Source organism: Scyliorhinus canicula, chromosome 1 (genome assembly GCF_902713615.1).
Source record: "Scyliorhinus canicula chromosome 1, sScyCan1.1, whole genome shotgun sequence".
In the NCBI taxonomy this organism is placed as follows: domain Eukaryota; kingdom Metazoa; phylum Chordata; class Chondrichthyes; order Carcharhiniformes; family Scyliorhinidae; genus Scyliorhinus; species Scyliorhinus canicula.
In genome coordinates, this window is record NC_052146.1 from 102,361,845 (window position 1) to 102,377,857 (window position 16,013).

At 43.3% G+C, this 16,013-nt stretch overlaps 1 protein-coding gene across 5 annotated transcripts in view; it reads right to left on the minus strand.

Moving 5' to 3' along the window:
* LOC119965695 (eyes absent homolog 3-like) overlaps positions 1 to 16,013 on the minus strand; it is a 124,705-nt gene that overhangs the window by 16,177 nt on the left and 92,515 nt on the right. For all 5 annotated transcript variants that reach the window (XM_038796458.1, XM_038796470.1, XM_038796485.1 and 2 more), the window contains 3 exons: positions 9,352 to 9,435; positions 8,066 to 8,155; positions 1,771 to 1,829 (listed from right to left, as the gene is read on the minus strand). In XM_038796458.1, coding sequence (XP_038652386.1) covers positions 1,771 to 1,829; positions 8,066 to 8,155; positions 9,352 to 9,435 — 233 coding nt within the window. The remainder of the gene's footprint in view (positions 1 to 1,770; positions 1,830 to 8,065; positions 8,156 to 9,351; positions 9,436 to 16,013) is intronic.

Below are 16,013 nucleotides of genomic sequence, written 5' to 3' on the forward strand. Positions count from 1 at the left end.
CACGGTAGCATTGTGGATAGCACAATTGCTTCACAGCTCCAGGGTCCCAAGTTCGATTTCGACTTGGGTCACTGTCTGTGTGGAGTCTGCACATCCTCCCCGTGACTACGTGGGTTTCCTCCGGGTACTCCGGTTTCCTCCCACAGTCCAAAGATGTGCAGGTTGGGTGGATTGGCCATGAAAAATTGTCCAAAATTCTTTGATTAACCTAGGACAAACGTTCGGCGCAACATCGTGGGCCGAAGGGCCTGTTCTGTGCTGTATTTCTCTATCTATCTATCTCTATGTGCGTGGGTTTCCTCCGAGTGCTCCGGTTTCCTCCCACAGTCCAAAGATGTGCAGGTTAGGTGGATTGGCCATGATAAATTGCCCTTAAGTGTCCATAATTGCCCTTAGTGTTGGGTGGGATTACTGGGATAAGGGGATAGGGTGGAGGTGTTGACCTTGGTTAGGCTCCTCTTTCCAAGAGCCAGTGCAGACTCGATGGGCTGAATGGCCTCCTTCTGCACTGTAAATTCTATGATCTATAAAGCTATACAATGTATTGGAACAGTTGCCTTGAGCCTGTTCTGCTGATAATTTAGGTCATTGCTGATATTTATCTTAACTTCATCTACCTCTCTTAGAATCATAGAATCCCTACAGTGCAGAAGGAGGCCATTCAGCCGATTAAGTCTGCATCAACCCTCTGAAAGAGTATCCTACCTAGGCCCACTCCCCTGCTCTATCCCCGTCCTCACCTAACCTGCACATCTTTGTACACAAAAGGGAAATTTTAGCATGGTCAATCCATCAAACATTGATTCCATAATTCCTAATGCTTTTAGCTAACAAAAAAAATCAATGCCTGTTTTAAATTTCACTTGACCCCCAGCCTCAAGAGCTTTTTTCAGGGAGAAGAGTTCCAGATTTCCACTAATCTTTGTGCAAAGAAATTCAACATTTCAGAGAAAGGGGGAACAATGTGAACAACTAGCCTCAAGATGGTTATCAATTTCAACCATAACATTACCTACAAACATATGAATTAGGAGGAATCCACTTGTCGCATTGAGCCTGCTCCATTATTCAATAAGATCAAGGTTGATCTGATTGTAAACTCAACCCCACATTCCTGCCTGCCTAACCTGATAACCTTTGACCTTGCTACCTCCCAATAACCTTTCACCCCCTTGTTTATCTTCCTCTGCCTTTAAAATATTCAAAGGCTTGTTTTTACCAGCTTTTGTGGAAGATGAGTCCCAAAGATTCACTACCTAAAAAAAAAATTCTTCCCGTGTCTTAAATGAGCGACCCTTAAATTTAAAGAGTTCTAGATTCACCCAGAGAGTGGAAACATCCTCGCCACATTGACCCCTCAGGATCTTATATGTATTAATCAAGTCATCTCTTACTCTTCTGAACTCCTAGCCTAACATTTCCAATCGTTTTTTCATTAGGCATTTCACACAATCCAGTCCAAAGATGTGTAGGTTAGGCTCTGCTAAATTGCCCTTAGTGTCCAAAAAGGGTAGGTGGGGTTACTGGGATACGGGGAAAGGGTTGAGATGTGGTCTTAAATAGGGTGCTCTTTCCAAGGGCTGGTACATACTCGATGGCCTGAATGGCCTCCTTCTACATTGCAAATTCTATGATTCGCTCAGTAAACCTTCTCTGAACTGCTTCCAATGTATTCACACCCTTCCATAAATAAGGTGACCAATATAACATTCTCTTAGAACATTAATGCACATAGCATAAGACTTTAAACTGAAATATAAAGTTGATTACGTTAAGTCTTGTCCATTGTCATCAGATGCAACATCTTCCACATGAACTTGATCGCAGTCCTGTAGAATAAGCAAAGCAAAAATCATGAACGTGGAGTTACAAAGCGATGTCAAGTTTTGATTTCTAGTCTCCACATTGCCATTAGAGGCCAATCACATAGGTTCTATGCCAATTAGCACCAATAACACATGAGATTCATACATACTTCCCTACTATGCAAATTATTCTCCCTAGTTTGTAAACAAGTCTAAAAGTGGTCCTTTGTTAGCCTTCAAAGAACTGGAATACAGAATTAGATGAAAAAAACAGACTAAGTGATCTAATGTTTACAGATGGTCAAAATATCTTAGTCTTCCTGGGTTCAATTCTGGCCTTGGGTGACTGCGCAGAGTTTACACTTTCTCCCAATGTCTGCGTGGGTTTCCTCCGGGTGCCCCGGTTTCCTCCCACAGTCCAAAGATGTGCAGGTTAGGTGGATTGGCCATGCTAAATTGCCCCTTAGTGTCAAAAAGGTCAGGTTGGTTACGGGGATAGGGTGGAGGCGTGGGTTTAAGTAGAGTGCTCTTTCCACGGGGCGGTGCAGACTCGATGGGCCAAATGGCCTCCTTGTATACTGTAAACTCTATGATTGTATGATTCCTATCAGTCACAAATAAGGACAGGGTTTTATTTTGAATTAACCTTCCATGTTCATTCTCTATCTGCCCTGAAAATGCATAGTCTTTGCTCAGCATGACCTGAATAATCAAGAGGGTATTTGGAAACCAGCACTAATCCATAATCTATCATCCTGTAGCAGAAGATATTAACACAAAATAGATCGGCAAAGGTTTTTGCAAATTATTTTTTCCCTGCTGTGTTGTGTTATGCTTCTTCATGTAGCATAAGCTGTTTCCTTGATGTATACTCTGACAAAGGAAGGTTCAGACTTGGAGATAGATTTAACACATTTATTGAACAGATAACAATTCTCCTACACGAGTTCTACTCTCCTGCTAATCTTACTATAGTAACTCAATCTAACTAACCAGTCTGCTCTAATCCATGCAGTGGATGTGATGCTTCCTGATCCGCCCCAGTCTCTCCGAGTGTCGCCTGTGGAAAAGAGAAAAAGCATGTGTGCCCTGTCCTTTTATATGGGTAGCCCCCTTGTGTAGTGTCACTTCTGGGTGTGTCTTGACTGCCCATTGGTCGTATCCTATCTTGCTGACCTATTGGTTGAATGTGTGTGTGTCACAATGTCTCTGGTGCTCCCACTAGTGTTTATTTACTCCTAGTGTATCTACATTAACCCCTTGTGCATTTACAGTGATGCATATCATCACACTGCTTCAATCATCAAAGCATCCTAGCTTAAAAAATACATATTTTTATTCGATTTTTACCATTTTACACATAAAACAAAATGCAAAACGAGAACAACAGAAGCCCCCCCCCCCCCTACAACCCAACAACTCAAAGAATAGCCCTTCTCCCGCCCAACTGACAGAAACCATTCTTTAAAGTGAAGAATAAACAGATCTGATCTGTTATGGAACCCCTCAATTGCCCCTCTCAAGGTAAACATAACCGTCACCAAATATAGGACCTCCATCAGGTCTCCGAGCCATGCTGGACTGGACAGAGACGCTGACCTTGACCCTAACGGGACCCACTTTCGAGCAATCAGTGAGGTGAAGGTTAAAATGTTTGCAACCCTCTCTTGGCTGCAGCTCCAGCAAGCCCAATACCCCTAATTGGCCCCCAAGGGTCTGGACTCCAAATCCAAGTGCAAGATCGCTAACATGGTGCTGAAAAAAGACCCCCAAAATTTATCCAACTTCAGACAGGATCACAGCATATGTATATGGGTGGCAGACCTTTTCCATACTGCTCGCAAATGTCCTCCACCGCCTCAAACAACTGGCACATCCTCTACCTCGTCAGGTGCACCACCTTTAAATGTATCAACCGCAGCCTCACACAAAGGTTGAAGCATTCACCCTCCGCAACACCTCACATCACAACCCCTCCTCCAGTACCAGCTCCTCCTTCCACATGGCCTCAACCCCCTCCAGCTCCACCTTATCCCGCTCCAAAATCTTCCCATAAATTGCCAAGATGACGCAACCCCATCACGACAACACCGCCTCCAACGAGGGAGGTGTCACTGGAAACATCGGAAAAACCTTCCTTGCAAAGTCCTACAACTGCAAATACCTAAAGGCCTCCCCCAGGGGATCCCAAGTTTCTCTGTCAACTCCTCCAAACTCGCAAACTACCCTTCTAAAAATAAATCCTCATTTCCATCATCCCCTGCTCTTCCCATCCCTGAAACCTAACATCCAGTCCAGCCAGCTCAAACACATCATTAGAATACGGAGCAAGGTAAATTAGCTTGTTGCGCACATTGAAATTGGCCGGTACAATGTTGCGTGCATCACAGATGTGGCTGCAAGGAGATCAGGGCTGGGATCTAAATATCCAAGGATATGTATCCTACCGAAAGGACAGGCGGATGGGAAAAAGGGGCGGGGTTGCATTGTTAGTAAGGAATTAAGTTACATCAATAGCAAGGAGTGATATTGGATTAGAAGACATAGAATCGCTGAGGGTAGAGTTGAGGAATTACAAAAGTAAAAAGACCCTGATGGGAGTTATGTACAGGCCCCCAAGCAGTAGTCAGGATGTGAAGCAAAAAATAAATCAGGAGATAGAAAAGGCATGTAAAAAAGGCAATATTACAATAATCACGGGGGACTTCAATATGCAGGTGAACTGGAAAAATCAGGTTGGTAGCGGATCCCAAGAAAAGGAATTTGTGGAATTCCAAAAGATGTTTTTTTGGAACAGCTTGTGACAGAGCCTACAAGGGAACAGGCAATTCTGGATTTGGTGATGTGTGATGAGGCACTTGATTAGGGAAATTGAGGTGAAGGAACCCTTAGGGAGCAGTGACCACAATATGATAGAATTTACCTTGCAGTTTGAGGGGGGGGAAGCTGGAATCAGAAGTAACGGTATTACAATTAAATAAGGGTAACTAAAGACATGACGGAGGAGCTGTCAGAGTTGATTGGAAAAGGAGCCTAGCAGGGAAGACAGTGGAACAGCAATGGCATGAGTTTTGGGGGATTATTCGGGAAGCACAACAGAAATTCATCCCAAGGAGGAGAAAACATGCTAAGGGGAGGACAAGGCATCTGTGGCTGACGAGGGAAGTCAGGACAGCATAAAAACAAAAGAAAAAGCATACAAAACGGCGAGGATTAGTGGGAAGCCTTTCAAAGCGAGCAGAGGACAACTAAATAAGCAAAAGGGGGTGGGGGGGGGGGGGGGAAGAGAAGATGAAATAAGAGTGCAAGCTAGCAATATAAAGGAAGATAGGAAAAGGTTTTTTTCAATATACTGTATAAAAGGTAAGAGAGAGGCAAAAATAGACATTGGACCATTGGAAAATGTGGCTGGAGAAATAAAAATAGAAAACAAAGAAATGGCAGCGGAACTGAATAGTTACTTTACATCTGACTTCACAGTGGAAGACACCAGTGGGATGCCAGAGCTCCAGGAGAGGTGAGTGCAGTGACCATTACTAAGAAGGTGGTTCTGGGGAATCTGAAAGGTCTGAAGGTGGGTAAATCACCTCGACTGGATGGACTACACGCCAGGATTCTAAAAGAGGTAGCTGAGGAGATTATGGAGGCATCGGTGGTGATCTTTCAGGAATCACTGGAGGCAGGAAGGCTCCAAGAGAACTGGAAAGTGGCTAATGTTAAGAAGGGAGGGAGGCAGAAGACAGGAAGTTACAGGCCGGTTAGCCTGACTTCGGTCATTGGTAAGATTTTGGAGTCCATTATTAAAGATGAGATCGCAGAGTACTTGGAAGTGCATGGTTAAAATAGGACTGAGTCAGCACTGCTCCGTCCACAGTGGTCACGCCTGACAAATCTGTTAAGAGTTCTTTGAGGAAGTAACAAGGAGGTTAGACAAAGGAGAACCAGTGGAAGTGATTTATTTAGATTTAGAGAAGACTTTTGACAAGGTGCCGCATAGGAGACTGTCAAATAAGTTAAGAGCCCATGGTTTTAAGGGTAAGATCTTGGCATGGATAGAGGATTGGCTGACTGGCAGAAGGCAGAGAGTGGGGATGGCAGCCGGTGACTAGTGGTATGCCTCAGAGGTCTGTGCTGGGACCACAACTTTTCACAATATACATTAATGATCTGGAAGAAGGAACTGAAGGCACTGTTGCTAAGTTTGCAGATGATACAAAGATCTGTAGAGGGACAGATAGTATTGAGGAAGCAAGGAGGCTGCAGAAGAATTTAGACAAGCTAGGAAAGTGGGCAATGAAGTGGCAAATGAAATACAATGTGGAAAAGTGAGAGATTATGCACTTTGGAAGGAGAAATGGAGGCACAGATTTTTTTAAATGGGGAAATGCTTAGGAAATCAGAAGCACGAAGGGACTTGGGAGTCCTTGTTCACGATTCTCTTACGGTTAACGTGCAGGTTTAGTTGGCAGTTAGGAAGGCAAATGCAACGTTAGCATTCATGTTGAGAGGGCTAGAATACAAGACCAGGGATGTACTTCTGAGGCTATACAAGGCTCTGGTCAGACTTGAAAAGTTAGCTCTTTTCTCGCCCTACAGATGTTGCCAGACCTGCTGAGATTTTCCAGCATTTTCACTATGGTCAGATCCCGTTTGGAGTATTGAGCAGTTATGGGCCCCGTATCAAAGGAAGGATGTGTTGGCCTTGGAAAGGGTCCAGAGGAGGTTCACAAGAATTATCACGGGAATGAAGAGCTTGTTGTATGATAAACGGTTGAGGACTCTGGGTCTGTTGGAGTCAGTGTCACGTCTGAGAAATCTGTTAAGAGTTCTTTGAGGAAGTATGAATGTTGACCATTCATTGGAGCTTAGACGGATGAGGCGGGATCTTATTGAACATTACAGGATATCATGAGGCCTGGATAGAGTGGATGTGGAGAGGATGTTTCCACTTGTGGAAAAAACTAGAACCAGAGGACACAATCTCAGACTAAAGGGACGATCCTTTAGAACAGAGATGAGGAGGAATGTCTTCAGTCAGAGGGTGGTGAATCTGTGAGCTCTTTGCCACAGAAGGCGGTGGAGGCCAAATCACTGAGCGTCTTTAAAACAGAGATAGGTTCTTGATTAATAAGGAGATATGGGGTTATGCGGAGAATGCAGGAGAATGGGGATGAGAAAAATATCAGGCATGATTGAAATGCGAAGTAGACTCGATGGGCCGAGTGGCCTAATTGTGCACCTACGTCTTCTGGAGCTGACGTCAGCCACGATCACGCTCCTAACTTAAAATGCAGCCGAAGGTGCCACCATATCTTCAGCGTGGCTGTCACCATGAGACTACCCGAGTATTTCCGAGGTTGTAAATGAGGGTGGCACCGTTGCCAGTGCCCACAACCTCGACCCCCTACAAGCGCCTACCTCTATCCTCACCCACATTCTCTGGTTCTCTCCCCAACCCCGCACTTCCTTGGCATTGGCCGTCCAATAGTAATACATTAGATTCGGAAGAGCAAACCCCCCCCCCCCAACTGTCACCCTCTCTGAAGCACCAACTTCCAAACGCTCGTCACCTTACCCGCCCAGACCAACAACAAAATCAGTCATTCAACCCCCATAAAAAATACCTTTGGCAAAAAGACCAGTAAAGCACTGGAATAAAAATTTAAACAGTGACACTGTTTAAACGGCAATCCCCCCCAAGCCAGTTTCCGCACCCGGAGAGAAATCCAAAAAAAAAAACCACTCTCTCTTCTCCAAATTAAATTTGCACCCCGAAAATGTCACAAAACTGTCTGAGCAGCCCCATTATATCCCCTCTGTAGGACCTGGAGTTAGAAATATGTAAAAGGTGGTCAGTAAAAAGGGGCATCTTATGCTTCACCTCCCTCTCACTATCTCCCTCCACCTAATGATCCCAACTTCTAATGGTTAAATTTGACTTCAACATTTTTATGGAGACTTGAACATAAATCTTTTGACATACTAATATTTAGTCGCTGATCAATATTTATTTATTTATTTTAAATTTAGAGTACCCAATTATTTTGTTTTCTAATTTTAGGGGCAATTTAGCGTGGCCAATCCACCTAACCTGCACATCTTTGGGTTGTGGGGGTGAAACGAACGCAGACATGGGGAGAATATGCAAACTCCACACGGACAGTGACCCAGGGCCGTGATTCAAACCTGGGTCCTCAGCACCGTAGCCCCAGTGCTAACCACTGTGCCACATGCCACTCCTGCTAATCAATATTTATTACCTCCAAGTCATTGAAGAACAAGTGTGTGTCAGCAAGATCAAAAATCATTTCCTCCATTTGTAGTCCTAACGTCAATGCTGATGTTGGATCCTGGAAAATAATCACATCAGTCAACAGAGGCATCATGCATATCATATAAAACGTATTCCAGTCTTATTTGAGACTCCAAAATAAAGACATTCACAAATTTGGGTGTGCCATTTAGCCGGGTTAGATCATTAGAGCACCACAGAGAGCTTCTGTGCCTCTGGAGTGTAATGCAAAGACTGAGAAAGGAAAGATGATAAGTCACAGTTCCTTTTCTTGACAAGTGTCCAGTGACTCCTGAACAGGAACCAGTTTAGCTACAATGTCTGCTATAATATATATTACCAAAAATAAAGCAGTCTTCGGTTTACATACAGAAAATGAATGGCCCCCACAATAGGACAATCAATCACTTAGTAATACATGTCAATGATGCGAAAATTAGAGCGAGCATTTAGAAAAAAAAAAACTTGTGTAATCATACTGACAAACTGTAAAACTGGAAACAGTATCAGGAATATTTTGTGAGACTATACTTGAATCTGACACATCAGGCATATAAAAAGCAATGCTATCAGTTATAATCTGCAACAGCTCCTCCTTACTGCCACTTTAATGTTGGCTAGGTTCAAAGTGCTAGTAGATCTGCCTGTACCTATCTAAAATGGTCAGCTGCCAGTAATTAGTAGTTCTTGGCTAACCTCAGCTCTGCTCTATTGCTTAGCATTGGGAATCTAGAGAGCTGGAGACCAGTGCATTTACTAACTTCACTATAATTCCAGAAATTTCTATACAAGAATGAGAAAGTGATGGCCATTTACAGATCACCTGGTCACAATATGCTGGAGGATATGTTGTTTTATAGGGATAAAATCAGATTACAAAGGTATTATTTTACTTCAGTGATTTTGTGTGTAACTTGATGAGTCTCTAGGAACACAAGGTATCAATGATGCCTGCTTCCGTTAGTCACAGAGTGACCCTAACAGGACTTCAGGTCAACCAACAGTCAACCTGTTTTCTAATATTTAAAAATGTTTTTCCTACATCCAATCAAAGCATTTTCTGTTAATAAAATTGTCTGCATTTTGCAAACAAATACTTATCTTTTACCAAAAAATGTAGCAGATATTATGCATAAACCAAAGTACAAGAGACTTCTCAAAACTAATTCATTGCAAATTTATTTTCGTATTGTTCTACCTCCTATGCTTGGTTATTAAATCAGCTTCACATGAAGCTTTTTAATTATTTCCTACCTTTCCAAATTTCTGTGCATATGACCCAGTAAGTAGTGAATGAAAGATGATAATGGTTTCATCCAAGTCCCACACAAACACACGCTGTGAAGAGAACACAGGAAAGAATAATACACAATGATAAATTGCCATTTAAATCTTCTGAAGCCAAGTTTGAAAAAACATATGTTTCTTTAACCATTTTCCTATACTCAACACAGCAGTTCTATTAGACTTCCTACTTTGAGTCTGATCACCAGGGTTCCATCCTAAAATCTTATACCAAGATGGCAAACAGCAATTCAAGACACAGGATGGTCATGAGCATCCAGTTTCGGTCCATATAGCAGTACTCACAGTTGCTAGTTAGAAGCTCAAAGACACAAACGCAGTCAGATTAGGGTACAATGCAAGGATCAGATGTGTAATCCTTCTGAAGGTAAAACTTCCTGTTCTTGCTATTCTTCACACAGTGTGTGAAGAGAAATGAGCTGTTAATGTTAACAGAACTTGCGGCACAGAAATAGGCCATTCAGCCCATTTTGTGCCAGCTCTTTGAAAGAGCTATCCAATTTGTCTCTCCTAACGGTTCCATTTTTGTTTGCGAAGTATTATCTAATTCTCTTCTGAAAGTTACTGTTGTATTTGCTTTCACTGCCCTTTCAGACAGTGGATTCCAAATCAGTCCAGTACCAGCCAATTTCTTCAACAGGCCCGGACCAGACAAATTGTTTGTTGAGATCTTACATTGAAACATGGAAAATAGGAACAGGAGTAGGCCATTCAGCCATTCGAGCCTGATCTGCCATTCAATATCATAGCTAATCCTCTATCTTAACACCACACCCTCACGCTCTCCCCATACACCTTGACACGTTTAGAGTCTAGAAATAGATTTCCTTTTTAAATATATTCAATGACTTGGCCCTCACAGGCTTCTGTGGCATATAATTCCACAGGTATACCACCGAGCAACGTTTCTCCTCATCTCAGTCCTAATTGGTCTACCCCGCATCCTGAGACTGTGACCTCTTGTCCAGTCATTCGAATCATTGATGTATATTGGGAATAGCTGAGGCCCAAACACTGATCCGTGGGACCCCACTAGTCATCCCGTGTCTTGTAAACAAAAAGGTTGTTCACTTGTCTACATAGCTAGCCAATTTATTGTTTTTCAGAGGCACAATAAGATGTTTAAATGTCAATCTTCCTTTTTAAACTATCACGACACAGGAGCCAAACTTTCTCCCATTTGTGTAAATTGCCTCCAAGATCAATACTACTGCACTTTCGCAGGTCTCCAAATGATAAAAAAGGTTATATTGTGGCAATATAATCAAGGCCTATTTTTAAGGCCTATTAAATTGGATATCTTAAATTAAAGAATTGGGCATATTAAAATCAAACAGTCAAACCTTGGGCAGGCCAGACTTGACTCTTGTTTTATGTGGGTAATTTTAATAGCATTATTATTAATAAACTTATTGACCCTTTACTTGTGTTTGTCCTTTGTCCATCTTACAACTAAGGGCACCTTGGTAAAACTTTGAGTGATACTCAACTGGTCGCAGTATCTGAGATTTAGCAAATACAACAGAATGCTTGTCAGAAATGAACATAGATAAAAATGTCCTTCTTCCTATCGTCAAGATGCTGAGGCGAACTGCAGCTTATCGAATTCTTGCTCTGCTTAGTTGCAAAGCACAAACCATATGTTCTCCAATAAGTTATGTTTCTGCCGTTTATTTAGAAGACAAATATGGCAGCCAATTCACAATTAGCAATGTGCCAGAAACAGCTACATATGAAATTGCTTTGGTCAGGTTAACAGAAAGATGATCTGAACTTTGTCAAAAAAGTATCACTGATCTTTTACACCCATCTAAAAAGACAGGTCTTCAATTAGAACATCTCATCCAATAGACAGCATCTTTGACCGTGCAGCAGCAAGATGTCAGCTCACCGATTTAAGCTATGAAGTGACAAGATCTTGCTGCCGTCCGACTCAGAATAGAGAAGGCTACTTGGAATTTAGTGCCATTTTTAACAATACAAAATTGCTGTTCATCAATAATTCAGATTGTTAATTTGGATTTAGTATTTAAATAGATCACATTTTACAGTCACTATTTATTTTTCCTATGTAATTATTCTTGGGATAACTTGGCATGTTTTAGCATCAGAGGCTGTGGGCCAAGTGTTGGCAAATGGGATCAGGATTGGCAGATCAGGTGCCTTTTATGTAGCTATGCAGATTTGATGGGACGAAGGGCCTTTTCTGCACTGTATTTTTCTGTGATTCTGTGAATACAAGATGTACGGTATTTTTCTGCTGAATATGTTGCGCACTATGCACGGATTTCTCTAAACTTAGAATCCTCACAAACATAGTTTGTACATCATCAATCCAGAATGTATAAAAAATATTCACCCCATCAGCCTAGTTCCTTATTAGTTTTAATTTTATGCATTAACAACACACATTAGTTTTAAACTGACTCCATATCATGGTATAAAATGGAAATGAAAATGAAAACTGCTCATGTCCTGAAACATGCAAGTTAAACTCCACAATAAAAGTTTAAATTTTATTTTGAATGGTACACCAAGGAGAGGAAAATATTTTCCAATAAAACATGAAAGAGTACCTTTTACATTTTCATGCAAAGATCTTTGCTAAACCTCAACACTGAAGGAATATATAGCGCCTCTATGTTCTAATAGCATTTACCACATCCCAATACCTAAATCAGTTGGTGACAAGATAGTTGTTTGTTTTACCAAATTGTAATCTTGAAAGAAATTGGGTCAGTAAAACAAGATTTTTCTGCTCAAATGCATTATGTACAACATTCAGGATTGGATTGATAAAGAGGCAAGTTACTTTCATGCCACAGAAGCGCCAGGTAATAAGAGAATCCAACCATCTCCCCATGATATTCTATGATATTACCAATGCTGAATCCCCCACTATCTATATCCTCAGGGTAACCATTAACCAGAAACTGAACTGGACAAGACACACAAATACTTTGGTTACAAGATCAGATCAGAGGCTGGGAATTCTGCAGTGAGTAACGCACCTCCTGACTCCCCAACGACTTTCAACCATCATCAAGGCATAAGTCAGCAGTGTGATGGAATATGCTCCACTTCCCCTGGATGAGTGCAGCTCCAACACCACTCAAAAGGCTCGACACTGTCCAGGAAAAAGCAGCCCGCTAGATTAGCACTCTATCCACCAACTTAAACATTCACTCTCGCCACCATCGATTCCCAATGGCAGCCATGTGTACCATCTACAAGATGCACTGTAGCAACCCACCAAGAGACCTTTGACAGAACCTTCCAAACCTGTGACCTCCACCACCAAGACAAACAAGGGCAGTAGATGCATGGAAACACCACCACTTGCAAGTTGCTCCAAATGTTGGCCGAGCCAGCGATACCCACGTCAGTGAAAGAATAAAAAAAATAGAAACTACAGACAGTTCAGACTGGGCATGAACAACCATAACTGATTCTCCCATCCCAACCATGGTGGGCTGGAGTGGAGAATCAAGCAGGAGCCAAAAAATTGCAAACCCGCCAATGTAAAATCACATTGCAATTCTTCTAATGGTGGCTCGGTCTTCACGATAGCTGGTGGCATGAACATAATTTGCATTCACTGGCATCTCATGAATGCTCATTAAAACAGCTGGTTGCCGACATCTATCAGGCCTTCTACTCTAGCGTTACACCTGTGCAAAGTTACATTGGTCTAGAATCTGATTGTTTAAAAATGGCATGAACAAGACAGTTCTCAGTTCACAGCAGACTTCGAGTTGAGTGCAGCAAAGCCATTAAGCCATACTGTTGTGCTGCTCCTGATGTGGTATACACCACTCTACCGGGGAAGACTGGTTCCTGCCTTCCATTTCCATGTCGTAGTGGTCTTCATGGACAGTACTGCGCTGATGGAACCATGGACCTTCCTTTGTCAGTACTGCACCGGTGGTTGGGGACTGCAGGAGTGTCTGCCCCCTGGTGCTATACACCAGTGTCGATCTGGACAGTACTATGCTGTGGGACACATGCAGCCACTGGAACTACGGGTCTGAGGTTCGACCAGTGGTGGAGCGCAAGGTATAGCTTTGGGGATAGGTTCTCATGATGGCAGGCAGAGGGCCAAGGAGCTAGATAAAGAACAAAGAAAAGTACAGCACAGGAACAGGCCCGTCAGCCCTCCAAGCCTGCGCCGACCATGCTGCCCATCTAAACTAAAATCTGCTACACTCCCTGGGTCCGTATCCCTCTATTCCCATCCTATTCATGTATTTGTCAAGATGTCCCCAAAACGTCACTATCGTCCCTGCTTCCACCACCTCCTCTGGCAGCGAGTTCCAGGCACCCACTACCCTCTGTGTAAAAGAAACTTGCCTCGTACATCTCCTCTGAACCTTCCCCTCGCACCTTAAACCTATGCCCCCTAGTAATTGACCCTGCCACCCTGGGAAAAGGTCTCCTGACGATCCACTCTGTCAATGCCCCTCATAATTTTGTAGACCTCTATCAGATCGCCACTCAACCTCCATCGCTCCAGTTAGAACAAACAGAGTTTATTCAACCTCTCATCATAGCTATTGCCCTCCAAACCAGGCAACATCCTGGTAAATCTCTTCTCACCCTCGCAAAGCCTCCACATCCTTCTGGTCGTGTGGCGACCAGAATTGAACACTATACTCCAAGTGTGGCCTAACTAAGGTTCTATACAGCTGCAACATGACTTGCCAATTTTTATACTCAATGCCATGGCCAATGAAGGCAAGCATGCCGTATGCCTTCTTGACTACCTTCTCCACCTGGTGTTGCCCCTTTTTGTGACCTGTGGACCTGTACACCTAGATCTTTCTGAATGTCAATACTCTTGGGGGTTCTACCATTCACTGTATATTCCCTACCTGTATTAGACCTTCCAAAATGCATTACCTTACATTTGTTCGGATTAAACTCCATCTGCCATCTCTCCGCCCAAGTCTATAAACGATCTAAATCCTGCTGTATCCTCTGACAGTCCTCATCGTTATCCACAATTCCACCAACCTTTGTGTCATACATAAACTTACTAATCAGACCAGTTACATTTTCCTCCAACTCACTTTTATATAGTACGAACAGCAAAGGTCCCAGCACGGATCCCTGCAGAACACGACTAGTCACAGCCCTCTAATCAGAAAAGTACCCTTCCATTGCTACTCTCTGCCTTCTATGACGTAGCCAGTTCTGTATCCATCTTGCCAGCTCACTTCTCATCCCGTGTGACTTCACCCAAGGCAGCAAACAATGCAAAACAGAGAAACGAGAGGGAAGCTGAACCCAGGCAAGGCTACACGAAAATCTCATAAACAAAAGGGTCAAAGGGATATCACACCATTTACACTAAGGAGATGCACCAAGACTCCAGATGCGATGGCTGGAGGTCCAAGTGGGGCATGGGCACCACGCAGTTACATAGAACATACATACAGTGCAGAAGGAGACTACTCAGCCCATCGAGTCTGCACTGATCCACTTGAACCCTCACTTCCACCCGATCCCCGTAACCCAATAACTACTCCAAACCGTTTTGGTCACTAAGGGCAATTTAGCATGGCCAATCCACCTGACCTGCACGTCTTTGGACTATGGGAGGAAACCCACGCAGACATGGGGAGAATGTGCAGTCTCCTCACAGACAGCGACCCAGCGGGGAATCAAACCTGCCGCTGTGAAGCCATAGTTCTAGCCACTTGCGCTACCGTGCTGCCCTAATGGGCTGTGTGTGAAGCTGGTTGAATCGAGGAACAAGACTTCTTCTTGAGGTTGCTCACCTTTTTCCTCTGGGTTTAAATATGTTGCCGGAACCTTTACACTGCCATGGCAGGCGGAAGAATCGACTGCTGAGCGTCAGATTTGGAGGGGACTGTGCATAATTAATGAGGTTCTTTCTTTATCGCTTATTGTCACAAGTAGGCTTCAATGAAGTTACTCTGAAAAGCCCCTTGTTGCCACATTCCGGCGCCTGTTCGGGGAGGCTGGTACAGGAATTGAACCCGCGCTGCTGCCTTGTTGTGCATTACTAGCCAGCTGTTTAGCCCACTGTGCTAAACCAGTTCCAAGGGTAGAATCCAATAATTTGGCCAGTGGGAAAGGTACGCCAGAGCAACCTGCCACCACACTCAAGTCTCAAAAACAGCAGTGGTTTACTGTTGCAAAACTGTTTACAAAACACTGTCGCTTCACAGCGCCAGGGTCCCAGGTTCGATTCCCGCTTGGGCACTGTGCGGAATCTGCATGTTCTCCTCCGTGTCTGCGTGGGTTTCCTCCGGGTGCTCCGGTTTCCTCCCACAAGTCCCGAAAGACGTGCTGTTCGGTAATTTGGACATTCTGAATTCGCCTTCAGCGTACACGAATGGGCGCCGGAATGTGGTGACTAGGGGCTTTCCAGAGTAACTTCATTGCAGTGTTAATGTAAGCCTACTTGTGACAATAAATATTATTAATTATTAAAATGGAGAATTCCGCTTTAACGTGTGGCCTTTGGTTGAAACACTTCAACATGTCTCTATTTTCAGCAATACTCAACTTTATGCATGTTAAAATGACAGAACAGAAATACAGCAAAACAAATAGCTTGTCATTTCTACAGAAAAAAGTTGGTT